The 17,704-nt window shown below is 53.5% G+C and overlaps 1 protein-coding gene across 1 annotated transcript; it reads right to left on the reverse strand.

Annotated features, from left to right (window-relative positions):
- Positions 1-367: 367 nt before the first annotated feature.
- Positions 368-17,192, reverse strand: CNTFR (ciliary neurotrophic factor receptor). Its single transcript, XM_030470578.1, has 5 exons — positions 17,180-17,192; positions 16,679-16,914; positions 4,659-4,839; positions 2,814-2,958; positions 368-1,604 (listed from the first exon to the last, which is right to left on the reverse strand). Coding segments are annotated over exons 1-5 (576 nt in total). The 3' UTR covers positions 368-1,603.
- Between the last annotated feature and the right edge of the window lie 512 nt (positions 17,193-17,704).

Consider the following 17,704-nt stretch of genomic DNA (forward strand, 5'->3'; position numbering starts at 1 on the left):
GAGCATCTGGGCCAGTGGCATTTTCCTAATGTGAAATTATTAATCAGACAAGGAAAGTGCATTAATTGGGACTAAGTGCCACCTCCAGCTTCTGTGCTGCAGGGTGATGACATCCATCAGCTTTACATCACATAGGGTTTCCAGGGGTGATCATCCCCCTTGCACCTTCTCAGGATGTCCTAAAAGCCAGTTTTTGGGTCCCACATCCCTCTGGGGAGACGATACTATGGGCTCGGGCCTCAGGGCAGGCTCTGTATCGCCCTCATTGCCATCCCCACACCACCCCCATCAAAGCCATCCCCACACACAGGAGTGGGGCAGAACAAACCCACCCACTCCAGACAAGAAGGGAAATAACAGCCAGAGCTGCTACACATCATGAAATGATCATTTAATGAAGACGGTCTCTCCTGGTGCATGTGTGTGTGCGCATGTGTGCGTTGTCTCTGTGTGAGCTTATTTTTATCCCCTCTATTTTTTTTTTTGATTTTTTTTTTTTGTTTTTTATATATATACATCTATAAAAAATTCAAATACAGCATGTCAACAGTGGGAATACTAGGACGTACGGTATTAAATACTGCGCTTGGGTCCAGGCAGGGGCAAGAGGTGGTGTCTTTACAAAACAGGGCTTGGGGCAGGATGGAGAGCAGAGCAGGCACAGGGACAGCTGGGGACAGCAGGGGACAGCGGGGGACAGGTCTGCAGGGCTCCAGCTCTAAAGGCAACAGCAGAGCTATGCTGCTTTTGTTGGGGAGTGAGACAAATACGTCAACGAGGGCGATTCCCTGTATCCAATGTGGTTAAAAGTTTGTTGGTGATGTGGGCTTGAGGGTGATGAAGGCTCCTGCAGGGTGCTGGGTAGGGGGGGGAGCCAGAGGGGCAGCTCCAGGCGCTCAGCAAGGGGCAGGGGGGTTTTATTGGTATTTAATTTCCTCCTTTCTTTCCCATTAAAACCCTGCCAGCTCCCTGCTCCCAACCACACTTTTGAAAGCCACCAGTTCTTCCCTCCATCATCCATCCCCTCGGAGGAGATCAAGACCCCTCTCCAACCCATTCACCCCTTCAGCTTCACCACGCGGTCACGAGCTCAGGGGAGCGAGTCCGGTCCTTGGGGGGACCCTCTTCTTCCATAGGGGGGTCCACAGCTGGGAGCATCATTCCCCTCACCACCCCCCCCATTTTCATATCCCCTTTTCTCCGTGCACCGTCATGCTCCCTGTCACCTGGGTGGGTGTCAGGGTGGCGGGCACGTCTTTGGCGTGGGGGGGGTTAGCTGTATGAGCGGGGTCCTCAGCTGCAGCACGGTGACCGGGCTTGCTTTGTCTTGCTTGGGAAAAGGGGCATGGGGATAGAGGGGGGGACAAGTGCGTCTCCTCGCTCCGGGCTGGGAGAGGATTTTGTGACTCCCCGTGGGACGGCAGCAGCTCTGTCCTCATCCGAAGCGATGGCAAGAAGTGTGATACATCCTCAACGTGTGCAAAATCGAAGAGATAAAGAGACTTAACCCGGGGAATGGGGTAGCGAGGCAAGGGGTGGCAGCGGCGGTGGGTGGTGGGAAGGCGTCTTCTGCGCTGGGATGCGATGGACGGACAGATGAGGATCTGTGAGCGGAAGGAGAGGGGTCACTGGTCCTGCTCCATGCTTGGCCATGCCCAGCCACTGAGGGGACTCTCAGAGCAGGTTTTTGCCTGTTTCCACAGGGAACTTTACCCCTTACCTGAACCCAGGTGCCCAAACAGCTCCATCTCCTCCTCCCAGGGCTGGACCCTGCCCATCCACTCTTGGCTGTGTCTTCCCCCCTCTCCCATTGCCACTGCTAATGTCACTTGTGGAAGTGACACAGCCGGAGAGGAGCATAGGACCCCATGCCCATCGGAACTGCCTTGCAATGGATCCTCCTTGAGCACTGAAGGACGGGTGGTACATCCTTCATCCCACAAAGTGACACAAAGGACAGATCCCCAGTCTTTGGGCAGTGTGGGTACAGTGAAAAGGGATGGGGAGACACCCATGAGACAGCAGCCCAGGCCCAGAGAGGAATAGGGACTGAGGAGGTGGCTGGTCTCTTCTCCCAAGTAACAAGTGATAGGACAAGAGGAAATGGCCTCAAGCTGCGCCAGGGGAGGTTTAGATTAGAGATTAGGAACAATATCTTCACGAAAAGGGTGCTCAGCCATTGGAACCGGCTGCCCAGGGCAGTGGTGGAGTCACCGTCCCTGGAAGTGCTCAAAAGCCATGTAGATGAGGCCCTCAGTGACATGGTTTAGTGGTGGACTTGGCAACCTGGGGTAACAGTTGGACTTGATGATCTTAAAGGAGTTTTCCAACCTAGTTGATGCTATGATTCTATTTTGGGGGTCTCCAGGCTGCCAGCTCCATTTGAAGCCAAACCAAAGACATTTTTGAGATGCATCTTCGAATTTTCTGATCTTGGACAGTTTTTCCTCTGTCACTTCACAAAGGGCTTAGATTTCCACGTGGTTTCTTGGCCTCTTAAAACATCATCAGTGGGGAGGGGAGAGGGCTGCTGAGAACGAGACATGTAAGACTGATCCCTCTGCAGGCTTTGTGGAAAATGTTTGAAAAGCCATTTTTGAGATCTCCTCCAGAACACACAATCTGGAAAAGCAGCTAGGTTGGGTACATTTAAAATAAAACTGCAAGAAAAGCCCCAAATGGCTTGCTCTCAATGCCTTTCACACACATCCTGGTCAGAACACCCCATTCCCAACCACTCTGGAGCCCCTAGAGTCCCCACATCCCTGCACCCACATCCTGTCTGTTACGCCCATGGTTTGGGTGATACTCACTAAATAAAGAGGATGCCATAGGCAGCCAAGACCAGTCCAGCTGTCCAACACACTGCCACGGCCCCGCTGCCCACCACGGCCCCCTTGTCACAGATCTTGGTGGTGGGGGGTGGCATGAAAGAGGAGGTGCTAGCGCTTGTTGTCTCTGCAAGGAGGGAAAGAGTACGGTGAGAGGAGTTGGCGTGCCTGGAGATGTGCCTCATAGAGGCAGCCCCCCTTCCCTGCTAGGAGGGACATGGCACTGTCCTGTCCCCAAATAGCCCCTTTCACTTGTATGCCACACTAGGGCTGAGATAGGAGGCTGGGATAATGAGCCAGGGGATGGTGTGGTCCATGAGACTGTCATTGCTGTGACGCTGGACCAGAGATGCTTGCACTACCAAGCATTGCTGGGCACCCCTCCCAGCCCCATCCTGCCCGGCCGGACTACTCTGTACATCAGTTCGGCAGGAATGTGGCTAAGAAGTCATGGAGACATGGCCAGAAGTGTTCAGAAGAGAGTATCCGCTGTCCAGGGAACATCCCAGACATGTCTGTGGCTGCTGAGGTGGCTCATGGGGCTTGTTCTCCTCTATACAGGACCAGATGGGTTGTCTGTCCTTGTGGAGGGCTGCGGGATTGCAGAGAGAGCTTGGATGGTCAGTCAGGCTGAGGCAGCCTTGGTCACATCCAGAAGGTCCCAAAGTGCCTCCACACAATCTGGGGTGGATAATGAGGCCACCCCAGACTGGGTCTGTCTCAGCATCTTTCAGACCCCACTGAGGCATCATGCTGAGGCTGAGTCCCAGAGCCGGGGTGTCACACATCAGCCCTGCATGGCTGCAGCCAAGGACACTCATACGAGAGGCAAATGTGTGAGGGACATGACAAACAGAGAGCAGGAAAGTGCTGTTGTAAGTGGTATTTGCGTTTGGCACGATGCAGGTGGGTACAGAAGCAAACCCCAAACCCTGATGCCAGCATTGCTGCCCTCCTTGGAGGGGATTATCCCTCTGGGGATGAAGGGCTGCAAATCCCTGCTGCTGCCTGAACCCCCCGGCGCCCTGCTGGGTGCTGGCTTGGCAGATGGGGGAGGCACTCCATGTAGGAGGCACCTTCATCCAGGTCTTTCATGTACCGCATCCCCATGCAGAGAGCATTGCCAGGGCCCTCAGAGGCTAGAGCTTGGAGGATGGGGGCAGTGAGTACACCCCCTCCCCACATGCACATCTGGCCACCTCACATCTGCAGTGTTGACTAGAGGCCTGGTCACTGCCTGCCTGCACAGCAGTGGATCCCCCTGCCCCACCGCCGGTGCCAGCCAGGGGAACCAGTGCAGGGTCCAACCCCAGTCCTTCTGGGAAGCGGAGGGCTGATAACGCCCATTTGGACACAGTCCCAGCTCTTTCCTAGAAACAGAGGCTTGTTAACTTTGTGGCTTTTATTTCGAATTGGCACCGCCCCGAGCCATTGTGCGGGGTCAGAGTGTGGAGGGGGTAGGACTGGTAAGGGAGGGCCAGAGGCCTCGGGGAATAATAATAATAACATTAATAACAACAATAATAATCATAATCATCATAATCATAATAATCATCATCAAAATAACATGACACCCCAATCATCCTGGTGATGAGGATACCAGAACCAAGTAAACTAGGTCACTCAGGCCACAGTTGCACCCACTGTCAGGGCCATGGGTGGGGGGCAAAGTGTAGGGTGGAGGGCTGCATTCCCCTCAGGTGCTGGGGGGATCTCCTTGGCTGGGGATGGAACTTACATGGAGCCAGATAAGAAGGACCCTCAGCCAGGGCTCATGGGTACCCCTGCTGCGGGCACAGCCTGTTTGTACTGGGAGGGGGGTCTTACCTGTGATCTGCGCCTCCGTGGTGAGGTGCTTGGGCTCCTCCGTCCAGGGGGTGGCATGGACAGCCACGCTCCAGTCGCTCCATGTGCCGATGTCATTGTCTTTGGCTGCCACTTGGATGATGTACTCCTTGCCAGCATAGGCATCCGTGATGGTGTGCGATGTCCCATCCGACAGCTCAACCTGAGGGCAGCAGGGTGGTCAGAGGAAACCCCAGGCACCAGGAGGTATGAGACGATCAGCAGGTTTAGCTCGGCTAGAGAATGATAACGAGACTTCCGAGGCACTTGGGGAAGTGCTATGGGGTTTTAGGCCGAGGCATTAGCCCAGGACAGGGCTAAAAGGGGAGAACTCCCCAGTGGCAGCTAAGCTAAAGGCCTAGTGAGACCCTGTCCTGCTCCCAAACTTGAGTTGCTGGAGCAGAGCGGCTTCCTCTAGAGGTCACCAGAATCTAGCAGATGCTTGGGCAGGCTCTGCTTGGACTTGGTGGTGGCTGGGTGCTGAAGTCATCAGCTGCGGTGTGTGCACACGCCTTCTGGGCATCACTGCCAGAGCTGTGATGAGTCTTCCCCAACCAGCCACCCTGCTCCCATGCCTCCTGGCATCCCACTGGCTCAGTTTGCATCCCTCTGGCTGGGCCCTTGGATGAGGATCAAGCCGTGACTACCCGTCTTTCCTAGAAAAATTCCCTCTGTCCTGTTGTCTCTGCTGCCATGAGTGGTCATCCCGTTCTGGGGATGCAGCTGCTGGTGCAATGGTTTGACCCCAGGCTGTGTCCACACCTTCCAGGGATCTCTGATCCACTTGGATCTTGGCTCAAGGACAGAGGGATCATAGAATCACAGAATGGTTTGTGTTGGAATGGACCTTAAGGCTCATCCAGTTCCAACCCCTCCGACGGGCAGGGACACCTTCCACTAGACCAGGTTGCTCCAAGCCCCTGTGTCCAACCTGGCCTTGAACCCTGCCAGGGATGGGGCAGCCACAGCTTCTCTGGGCACCCTGTGCCAGGGTGCAGATGCTCAGCTGAAATGCACCCCATTGCATGGCCAGCAGAGAGCAGACACGCCTGGCTGACAAAGGAGGGCTTAGTACACAAGTGACCTTCCAGGGATGGAGCCAGGCTTGGTCTCTGGGTCCTGCTCTGAGGACATAGAGGGGACCAGGGCAGGAGCATCCCACAGAAGCTGTGTGGGAGATTGCCCTCCACCCGTCTTTGAAGCTGAGGACCAAAATGCTGCCAGCTCCATTCCGCCCTGCACTGCCTGTGTCCCCATACGGGGACATGGGGCACCCCTGGTCCTTGCCCGTGCCCTGGCTGACACAAATCACCTTCTTTCCAAACACATGTTGATCATAAAGATGCTGGAGGGATGAGGGATGGTGCAGGTCTGACGTAGCCCATCTATGGGTGCTGGTACCCCACCATGGGCTCATGCTTGAGCAGAACAAGTGGCACCTCACAGATGGGGGGAACTTCATGGCACAACTCATGTGGGTTCTCCACGTCTTCCCAGCCACCCAGAGGAAGGTCAGGCATTGGAACCACCGATAGCTGAGTTTTATTAAGAACTCAGTTCAACAACAGGACCAAGATGGAGCCAAAACCTTCTGTCTGGTCCTTGATCACATCTCAAAGCCCAGAGAGAGAAAAGCTGCACTCTTGGGGTGCCCAGGGTGTCTGGGCCAATGCACTTGCAGGATGAGGCTACCCTGGCACTACAGCTTTACACATGCAGGGATGGTGTGCACGCAGGGATGGTGTGCACGCAGGGATGGTGTGCACGCAGGGATGAGGGATGGCCTGGCCAGCGGCCAATGTTAATCTCATCACCACGCTTGCAGGGTTACCTGAAAAGCTGGAGCTCACCCTCAGAAAAACCCAGCCCTCTTCCAGTTCTCCTAGTACAGCATGTGCAACGCTCAGCACAGACGTAATCCCTTTGGCACACAAACTGCAGCCTGCCCTGGCTTCTACAGTCACTCCTGGGGATCCCCACCAGGGATGCTTTCTTGCTTCAGGTAAGAGCCTTTCTTTCCCTATTCCCTCTCCCAGCTCCACATCCAGCCTGCTGCCTGGCACAGCAGGGCCCTTGGGCTCTGAGCTTCCAGCTGCTTATACTGCTCAGCCCCAGATCACAAAAGCCCCACATCTGGAGCACATCTGTAGGCAGCTCCTGGCTGGTGTCCCCCCAGCCATCATGGAGCAAAGGGCCTCCTGCTGCCTGCAAGGCATGAAGCTGCTACCAAAACTTTGGAGGTGAGCAGCATGGAGAGAGGTGTGTGTCCATCACATCACTGCAGATTCAGAGTCTGGATTAGGGGAGGCCGAGTCCTGCCTCTCCTTGCACCAGCAATTTGGGGCTGACACCCACAATGCTGGTGGGATGCAAACAGGGGTTCACTGCAGAGCTGTGCCAAGCTGAGGTGTGCTTAAGCCCTAAACCACCATTAGCGAAAGCGCTGGGACAACTTGTATCCGTACCAACTCCATCCGTACCATCCGGGGGACAACATCCCACTGTGCCATGAGTATCACCATTGGGTCTGACCCATGGGCAGCTACTTGGGATATCCACCAGGGGGTCTGTGGTCAGAGCATGGCATAGGGGCAGATGAGCCCACTGAATCCAGTGGGGCTCTGTGCAGGGTATCCCTGAGTTTCCAGCATACTGAAGAGGCCAAGAGCCAGCCCTGGGTTCACATGCACTGCCTCTTGTCCAGATAAAGGGATCAGGCTTAGAGCAATCCTGTTTAGCTGCTCGCAGGTCCCCAGCATAGTCTATATGGGGAGGATGGCTGCTTCCATCCCAGGCTAGGCACAGCCCATCCTGCAGGAAAAGGGTTTTGGACCATTTCGCTTATGGGACAGGTGAAAACTGAAATCCTGTGAAGTCTGGGCAGAAGGGAGGGTGGGGAAAAGATGAAAAGGATGCAGGTCCCTCCTGCAGGACATAGCTATTCATCCTCCAACCCAGAGAGACTCTTGTCTGAGACCAATCCCACCAACCCCACCAAACTCCGGCCCTCCTCAGCCCAGACCAAAGCCAGAGCTGGATCAGGCTCTTGGCACCCAGCAAAGCTGAGGAGACACCTTCTGCACCTTCTTCTCACAGGGACACACCTTCATGGCCCAGGCCCCCAGGAACAGCGGGGAGGACAGGAGCCCTGTGGCATAGTGAGGTTGTTCCTGCCACCCAGAACCTGGGATTGATGTCTTTGCCACTAGCTCTGGTCACTGTCACAGCAAGACAGGACACACTTACAGCACTGTGCACGCCACACAGCAGGCACCCACCCACATGGGGTGTTTGGTGGCATCCACCAGTTTAGATGGCCATGATAAAGTGATCATCAAATAATTCCTAATGACACAAGGTAAATGAAACCTCACTGGGTGAGCTGCCAGCTCCCTGTAAGCCTCTTTCTCCCAGCTTGTCCTGTGCTGGGTCAGGGGGTGTTTTGGAAGCAGGGAATGAGCACAGGGCTCAGAAGGATGCTGGGCTTATCTGGCTGATGTTTGCCTCTCTCAAGGTCTTTTAGCATGCTCCAAACCCTTCTGGCTGCTCCCTAGCCCCACAGCAAGCAGGCTGCAGGCAGGCCAGCCACGATGAGGTCCCAATGACCTGGCCAGGCTGCTGCTCCATCCGGAGTGTTTTCTCCAGCCCAAAGAGCCCTCCCAGCTGAATGCTTCCTCTTGGGAGCAATTCCTGCCTCTCCCCAGCTGCAGCCAGCCTGCAGCTGAGTGTTTGCAGATGGAGGGTTGCATGCACAATGGGGTCAAGGCTGTGCCTTGCCCGGGGCGGGGATGTTCCCCCAGGACCAAGGCTGGAGGACCTGGAGGACATTCCTTGTAGGTCTTTGGAGGATGCTGCCCTAAGCAACTCTTTAGTCAGCAGATAAAAGCGAAGGCAGAAAAGACATCACCCACCTCTCCTCACACATATGACCTCTGCATGCAGCACTTCTGAGCCGGGCAGTGGGGGGACACATCCAGCATTTGTCATGGTGGGTGAGAAAAAGCCTGGGTGGGTGCCCTTGGCTCGTCAGCAAATGGGAAAGCACAAGGGGACTGGGTCCAACTGGACACAGACAGGGAGAGCTGGAGGGGGGGGAAAAAACTGAGGAGGTCACGGAGAGATGGATGGACACACAGCATCAAAGACAGAGGGAGAAATTCCTTAATCCGCGTCCTTGCCACACAGAGACAAAAGTTGGAGGAAGGCTGTGCATGGTAATGTCTGTGGCCGGGGGGGTCTGCGTGTCGCTGGCTGCCTTTGTGCACCTGCCAAAAGTCACTGTGGCTGGCTGTGAAGTGCTGCCCAGATTAATGAGGGATCAGCAGCCAGTGCAATGCAGAGCTATTAGCATTGCAAAAAAAAAAAAAAAAAAAAAATGGAAAGAAAAAGAAAGAGAGAAATGGAAAAAAAAAAGCCCTTGAACCCAGTAATTCAGCCAATAGCTCGGGCTGGGATCCCATTCCTTGCCATGGCCACATATCCCCATCAGCCTGCTTGGGATAACAGGGATGCTGAGGGACAGACAATGCTCATCCACAGCCACATTGATGGGATGGAGACATAAATCAGGGCAGGTGAAGGGGAGGATTTCCCAGTGCTTGCCTCTCCCCCCATCCATGCTGTTCCTCCCGCACATGCGCTGGAGCCCTGGGGACATCCACATGAGCCATCCATATCATGCACCCCAACAGGGGACGTCTGCATGTGCCCTCATCCCCCTCCCTGCCCTGACTGGCATCACTGTCTCGCAGTGCTCAGCACAGCAGGAGTTAAGGAAGCCTTTCCCCTCTCCATGCTCCTCTGTGTTCCCTCTGCCCCCAGCCCACCCTGCCACGGTGCCCTGGCAGTAAAAAAGGTCACTGTGCTCTGTTCCCACCCGGGGTCTGCTCATGGTCCGGCGTGACCAGGTAGCAATTACTTGTGGACAGGGTGATGCACAGGCAGGACTGAAGCCCAGATGGCCTTTGGAAAGGGATGGGGGGGGTGGCTGGGTAAGAAAACCTCATCCTCCCTCCCCCAGCAGCTGGTCTGGGGGCTGGTGTGTGTTGAAAGGAGGCAGAGGGGGAGAAGGGGGGATCAGATGCCTCCTCCTCTGCATCCCACATGAAAATGTGTTTGCCAGCTCCCCCGTGGTGGCAGTGGCTCTGCTTTCCATTCCTTGACACCTCCGGCTCCGCAGTGCTGCTCCCAGTGTGGGAAGGGGGTGCTCCATGCTGGGAAGCTGGAAATGCAGGGATGGGGAGCTGGCACCCCTCAATCCCATGGCAGGGATGCACCACCTCTGTGGATGCCAGGACAGAGACCGTGCTGGTGTTGTATTGACACACACTGGTGTTGTATTAATTCTCAATAAGCTTGCCTTCCCCAGAATAAAAGGAGCACCCCATCTATTGTAGGGTGAAGCTGATCTACTCTTACAGCCTGTGCCACCAACAGCAAGTGGGAAAACATGGAATGAAGCCCCTTGTAAGAGCACAGACCGGGTCTGCTATGCATCTCATGTACTCACAGCCTCCTCACAGCTTCTATGCAAGCTCCACGAGTTACCCTGGATAATGGAGGAAATGGTACTGGGAGGTGAATGTGGCTCGTTTTCAGAGCCTCTTTTCCCTGCAACAAGAAGCCAGGTCCTGTCACTTGGCTGCAATGAGTTTTGCAGGGACCCGTGCTACACAAGAAGCTGTTACTTCAGGTACCTTCGGTCCCTGTGATTGCAGGGGGATCCCAGCAGGCTCCTACCTGCCCTAGTGGGAACAAGCTAAGCTAAAAGCAGGAATAACTGCTCCTGCTGCTGGGGAGTGCAGGAGGGTTGCTCCAAACAGCCACTGCAGTCTGTGAAAAGATGTCACCAAGCAGGAATGAAATGTTTTGCTTTTCCCCTTTCGAAGCCACGTCTGGAGAGCAAATAGGTCTGACATTCATTACTAATAAACGAGCTCCCAAATGCTGCCTCTTTCCACAGTGCCCTAGGAATCAGCTGGGCTAACCCTAGACAAAACTTTCTGCCCTGGCTCTGGAATAACTGAAAGGTTGGGTAAAGAAAATGATCTCCCCCTTATTCACTGCCAGCAGGGTAGCGGAGGAGCCCAGCAGGGTCTGAGCTGCTGTCCCTGCTGCCACCCTCCCCAGAAAGGCTGCTGTGCTGCTGCTGCACATAGCTCAGCTCTACTGCCGGTCTGGGAGGATGAGTGTCACACCAGATGTGGCTGAACGGCTCCCTTCTGGCTTAAAATAAAGAGCATCTTTGAAAGCAGAGCTGTAAGCTCGTTAATAACGGGACTCTTCCTGCGGATGCTCTGTCCCCTCCTGCCAAGTGACAACTGGCAGAGCTCGCTTTCGCTTGTGGCTGCAGGGAGGATGGGATCAGGGATGCTCAAGGCGCTCAGCACCAGCTCTAATCTTGCTCGGTGCTGGCATTTGCTGCCCGCAGATGCATTTAACATGCTGGTGCATAGGGTGAAAGCAGATGGGTGCAGCACTGTGGGGCCCGGGCACCTGCCTGGCATGGTCTGAATGCAGGCAGGGGAAGCTTAGTTTGCTGCCTCCATCCTACCTGTGCATAGCTGTGCAAGCATGCAGGTGAGCACAGGTACATGGGTGCGTGCATGGGTGATCTGCTGTTCCATGCCACCTTTATGTCTGCCTTTGGAGGCCTGATCCTGCTGGGTGCTCAGTGCTTTTAGGTTCCCAAGGGGGCTGAGAGCACCCAGATCGTGGCAGCCAAGGGTCCCAAGCCTGGCTCCATCCCTTCAGGGATGGAGAGGTGATTTCTAAGCATTTCCCACTTCCATCCTCCTCCAAGGCTCCAGCTCTGCTTGTCCCATGCCAAGCAACACTATTACAGCCTCACCACTTTGCTCCCACCTATTAGTTCTTTTTTTTCCCTTCTTTTTTAATCACTGACTTTGCAGCCGGGAGGGAAAGGAAGAGAAGTGCCGCAATAAAAGCTGCCATCCGTGAAGCTGTAACCCAGCTCGCTCAGGGTGACCTCCCTGCCAAGGTTGCCTTGCAAAGAGGGGGAGCGCAGGCAGAATGGCAGAGGCATGGGGGGGATGCACATGGGTGCGAAGAAGCGCACCCGCCACAAAGTGACATTGCTGCTGTGCCAGCAATGGGGACGCAGCTGCGGCAGGCGATGGCACTAATTGCCTTCTCCAGCTCCATCCCTCCCCCTTGCCTGTCGCAGGGAGGATATACACCTTAGCACACACGTGCAGGTTGTTTCAGGCTGTGAGATTGACCTCTTTGACCCATAGATGTTGCTTTGCGTTGGGAGATCAGCCTGAGCTCATCCTGGCAGCCACCCTGGCACATGAGTGATGGTGGCCAGCTTAGAGGACCATGCCCTCCTCATGCCAATGAACCTAACCACTAAGTATTTGGCAATATCCACAAATTGCCCACTCCTATCCCCAAATCCCCATCATTTGCCTGGATCAGAACTGGCACAGGTGCCTGTACTGGGAGCTCTGTGCCTCAGCTCCTAAAATCCCAAGGTGGTTGGAGCACCTCTGCTTCTGAAGAAGGACGTTTCTAGCCTTTGCAAATGCTCACAAACGTGGCTCTAATGCTTCCAAAACAGAAGAGGAAGGAGAGAACCCAACCACATTATTAGCTTTAAATATCTCATGACCTTTTACTGCAAATCTCAAGATCTGAGGCGCAGCCCGCCTCACAGTTCGTTAACATTTCATGTTGTTGGCGCGGCCAATGGGTTCAATTAGACTTCGCGATGGCATCTGCAAATTGCTGGCAACCCACTGGAGGAGATCCTCTCTCGGCCTGGCCACCAGCTCTGACACTGCTGAAGAAATACCTTCTGAGCCCTGCCACATTCCCAGGATGTGCACTGAGCTGGTCGGTGCTCAGCACATGAGATCCCCTCCAAAGACTGGGAAAAGTGGAGATCCTGCTCCAACAACTCTATGGGGTGGGAGGAAACCGGGTTCAAGACCTGCCCTGGGCTCCCCAAAGATGCTCAGGGTGGTGCCTGGCCACCAGCTTGCATCTAGGAGTGAGCACGCAGACGTGCTTGCAGGGAGATCGCTTGCATGAGTGTGGCAATTGCTGCTGTTGTGAGTTAACTGAAGGAGCCTGTAAAACCAGAAACAGGCTATTAGCAATCCATTAGGAAAGGGTATCCAGTTCCAGCCTAGGTAAGCCATTAGAGGAACATCTGAGAGCATTAGGAGAGCTCGCTTGGGGCCAGGATGGGGCTATAAAACAGAAGAGGAAACCACGCTAATCTGGCTTGAATTACAAACTTAAAAGCAGGAGAAAAATAAAGGATACCCTAAACATTTAATGTTTTATATTTAGGAGACAGAAGGGGAGATTCTGCCAAAAGGAGAGAATAAAAAACCTGTTTAGGCTACAAATATCCCATCTTTCTTCTGGCAGCAGAGAAACCACTAGCCCCTATTCCAGAAAGGGAGGAGCATGACTTTAAAGTTGCTTGAGTTTCAGAGCAAGCTCTGTGCTGGTGGGGTGAAGGGGGGTCATGATGTGACATGATGTGACGTGGCTGTATCCTGAACAGCCAAGAAATGCCCGTGCCCAGGTTCAACGGAGCTGCTGCTGCAAGGCAGTACGATGGTGCAAGAAGCATTCAGCACATGCCCCATCGCACGCTCAAGTGGAAACTCATCATCATCATCTCTCCATGATAATGGGAACACATCATCATAATTCTCACAGCAAAATGCAACATGAGAAATGATAAATAGCCTAAGCAGAAAGGTGCTGCTGAGCAGGGGAAAGGAGGTGCAAACAGCACACTGGGGCTCAAACCCACCTTTGCAAAGTGCTGGCAAGGGAATGAAGGTGTCCCCCTGGCTCTGGGTCAGCCCCAGATATTGCTTGATGAGGGGGGATGCCTAGGCCAAGCATCGCCTGTGTCTCCCTGTGGGGAGAAACTGCATTTATGGCTAGCTCGCACAGCAGTGGTCCTGATAAGATCCACCTCTCCTGCCATGCATGGCTTCATCTTCTGGTGCCAAGCCCTGGCATTATTAAAATCCTGAAAGAAAGAGCCTGAGAGAAAGCAGACGCTGATTGAATCAGGCCGTACGGTATTCGACAGCTCGACATCCATCTGATGCTATTAGTGCTCATTCAGTCCTGCCTGCCGAGGTGCTGTGCATAAATCAGACCCTGCAAAGATAATGGGAGGTGGAGGGGTGAAAGGGGAGCTGCTTCTGCTGACAAGAAACACCACGTGTGAGCGGGGCCTGCATGAATGTTCCTGGCTCTGGGCAGTCTCCAGTGCTTCTTTGTGGGTTTGTTCCCACAGGGATGCTGGGCTTCCCATGGGGCTGCCAAGAGGGTGGCAGGAGATGCTTGAAACCAATCCATGAGGGGTTGCCATGAAGAGGCAGGGATAGGCCTCGCCCTAGGGACCTTGGGCACACAGGATATGCCAGAGCATGAGGTTATCCATCACCTCCTGGCTGCTGGTGGAGACTTCTCTTCTCCCAGGCTGCCCCATTGTCAGCAAGCAGGCTGTGTGCAATGGCTTTTCCATGCCAGCAGCCACAGGGGACAGCATGAGCCGAGATGGGGGACAGCTTGTGGCAGGAGACCTTCAAATCAGCAAGAATTAAGACACCCCCATGCAATGTGGCATGCATGACCACTACATCCTTTCTCAGGGAACTTGTCCCTTCAAGGAGAGACCCAACACCACCACCACAGGATTAGCTTGATGGTTGAGCTAGACTTGGCCCTAGCAAACCACATCCTTCCCTTTCCTGGCTGGATTTGGGTGGATGAGGACACCCCCAAAAATGCCAAGCAATAGGTCAAGCTAAGCAGAGCTCAGCGTGGCTTGGGCATGCTCCCAGCATGCTGGCATTGTCAGGGTTCATTTTTGGGTGCAAACCGCTGCATTTGCAGGGTGTCCGGCTGGACTAAGCAGGCTGAGCATACCAGGGGGGCCTGGGGTCGGAGCAGCTCTGGCTGCTGCATTGCTGTGATCCTCTGGTGTTTGGGAGCTGATTGGATTAGGCTTCGCAAATAATTCATCTGATGAATAGTGGCAGTTTTCCTCAAATCATCCACAAATCAGATTTTTCATTACCCAGCCGGCGGGCCAGAGAGTCAGAAAACAAGGCTGGTACCTCACCCGATGAATGCTTGCGCTTGCTCACTGAGCAAATTATTCCCCAAGCACACTTCTCCATCAGCCAGTGACAGGGAACATGTCTTTTGGAAGAGGATATATTGATTAAAAGCAACACCCAGGACTACTGTGCCCTCATGGGATGTGGGGAGATGAGCATTCCACAGCCCTTCTTGCACCTGCCATGAGGGCTGGTACCTCGAGCTCTCTCGGGGTATCTTTAAATAGGAGAAATCAATATTTTACTGCCCTAGAACTGCATTTTCTGGCCAGGGTGGCCCTGCAACTGGCATCGCCAACACCTCCATGTATTTCTCACCATTGCTGCCTGCCTAAGAGCACTGATGGAGATGCCACACCATCCCCTCAAAGGCCTGACCCTGTAAATATGATACCTAATACCCACTGACGGAGGGACCAGGCAGGAAGGTGTTGAGGCAGGAAGCAGCTCACTGGCTCTCCCACCATCTTTGAGTGCAAACCCCTACATTTGCAGTGTGCTTGGCTGGATCAGGCTATAGCAGGGTAAAAACATCATCTATTTCCACAACAGTATCACATCTTGGAAAAAAATGATGTTGTGTTTGGTGTTTCCCTCTAAAAGAAGGGCAAAGAGACAAGTAGGAGAACCCTCTCCCTACCCTCCTCTGATTTTCCAATACCTAAAATGATTCCAGCACCTAAAGAGGGCCTACAAGAAATCTGGAGAAGCACATTTAGCAAGGGCATGTAGGGATAGCACAAGGGGGAATGGCTTTAAATTGGCAGAGGGGAGATTTAGATTAGATCTTGGGAAGAAATTCTTCACTATGAGGGTGAGAGCTATTGACTGGCCCAGCTCGGTGCAGAGGCGATGCTGGATGAGCCGTGCCAGCATAGCGGCACCTCTCCTGGAGTGCCAGATTGCTTTCCTTCACAAGCTGAGCATGCAAGCACCACACAGAGGGGAAATAAGTTGCCCAGAGAAGCTGTGGCTGCCCTATGATTTTCAAAAGCCATCAGCAAGTACTTCAATCTGAAATACAACCTGTGGCGTTGCCTCATCAAAAAATCCAACCAACACACAGAGAAAAAGTCACCCAGCAGAAAACCTCACTTCACTCCATGACACAGGTAAGCTCCTCCAGGGCTGGGTTCTGCCTCCTGTTTGTCTTTTCTTGGGGGGAAAAACTGATATATCAAGCAAAGCACCTCATTAGCTATTGACTGGCCCAGCTCGGTGCAGAGGCGATGCTGGATGAGCCGTGCCAGCATAGCGGCACCTCTCCTGGAGTGCCAGATTGCTTTCCTTCACAAGCTGAGCATGCAAGCACCACACAGAGGGGAAATAAAAAGCCCATTTGTTATCTTCCTGCTGCTAACAAATGAAATCTGTCCTCTGGGCTGCCAAGGATTTCACTGACTATTTTTTTTTCTTTTTAAAGAAACAAGAAATAAAGTAAGAAGTACGATATCACCGCAGCAGCCGCTCCGTGACGGTGTTCTGAGTTACGGTGAGAGGTATTTTATCTTCAGTTCGAAATCTAAATGTGGCAGAGGCACATTTAAATGTGGTGACATTTATACTTTAAATGCCTTTTACATTTCGTTGGCAGGTTTTATACAGAACATATGTATGGAAAGTAGATAGAAGACGTGGATGAAAACGTGGAGCAGGGAGAGCCTGCAGAGGCAGTTGTAGGTAGAATGCAAGTTAAAAGAAATATGGTGAGGAAGAGAGAAGGGAGGAGAGACAGAGGAGGAGAGGAAAAAGGTCTGGGTTGCCTGGGCAGTAAATAGACATTCTTTTTGGGGTCTCTGACCAACTGTTCCCAGTGCAATTTGTTCCCAGCCACCATGTCCCCCCACTCCCTCCTGTCCCAGCCAGCCCAGCATCACTTACATGTTGCCACTGGTCCAGGATGAGGGGTCGATACCGCAAGAAGAACTTGAGTGGGAAAGACTCAGGGTCTGGCCAGGACGAGGGGTTTTGCCATGACACCTCCAGCCTGCGAGGGTTATTGGGCACAGGTTTGGCCACCACGCTCTCTGGAGGGTCCGGCTTTACTGGAAGAGAAGAAGGCAAAGCTTTGTAGATGGCATCCTTTCTAACACCCTGACTGGAATTTGCAATGTGTGCTTTCCGAGGAGAGCAGCCAACATGCAGAACATCCTTTACCCCAGCTAATTAAATGCAAATCTCCTTTTTTTTTGTCCAGGTCCTGGCTCAAAATAAGGAGGGGCCAGTGCTGGAGGCACACAGGAATAACCTGGCCAGGGCACGGAGCATCCGTCCTCCCCAGGGATACTTGGCTCAGGGCGAGGAGCCCACCAAGCCCAAATTCTGCACTTTCTTCACATTTCCTGATTTCTGTGAGCCTGACCCACATTCAAACCTGCTTACCTTGCAGAACCATGGCAATTTGGCCCTTGGGTTTAGGGCTGGGCTTTTGGGGATTTAAAGTATTTGGGGATTTGGCCCATCTTATTTGCCAAGGGTGAATGCAAATGTCAGCTCCCACCCCAGAGATATCTCTCAGCCCTGTTCTGCTTTTGGGATAGTGGGATATTTTCTTGCTACCCAACCAGTATTTCAAGTGAATATTAATTGGCTGTGACCTATGCAACATGCTTTGAAGTTGCAGCTACTTTTAGAGTGCTGGGAACAAATCACAGACAGGCTGTGATGAACGGCATTGCCTGTTGCAGAATGAGCCTTGCTCCCTTGCCAAGGGTTTGCTCAACTCCTGACAGCTCAAACTCCCAATTTGCAATAGCAAAGCTACAAAAAGACCGAGATTTGGGTACACCCACACTTCTCCTTTTTCCCATGGTCAGGAAGGGGTTGGGCATGAGGAGCTGGATGCACAGCTGTGCCTGGGGTGGAAGAGGGCTCTCTGTGCGCTCTAAGAATAGCAATGCATATGAG

The sequence above is a fragment of the Strigops habroptila genome, chromosome Z (assembly GCF_004027225.2).
Source record: "Strigops habroptila isolate Jane chromosome Z, bStrHab1.2.pri, whole genome shotgun sequence".
NCBI lineage: Eukaryota > Metazoa > Chordata > Aves > Psittaciformes > Psittacidae > Strigops > Strigops habroptila.

Excerpts from the sequence above, each read along its gene's own strand:
- CNTFR (XM_030470578.1), bottom strand. Across the intron at positions 4,840-16,678 it reads TCCTGGACCAGTGGCAACAT|GTTGAGCTGTCGGATGGGAC; the intron begins GTAAGTGATGCT and ends TGCTGCCCTCAG. Across the intron at positions 2,959-4,658 it reads CACGGAGGCGCAGATCACAG|AGACAACAAGCGCTAGCACC; the intron begins GTAAGACCCCCC and ends CCCTCCTTGCAG.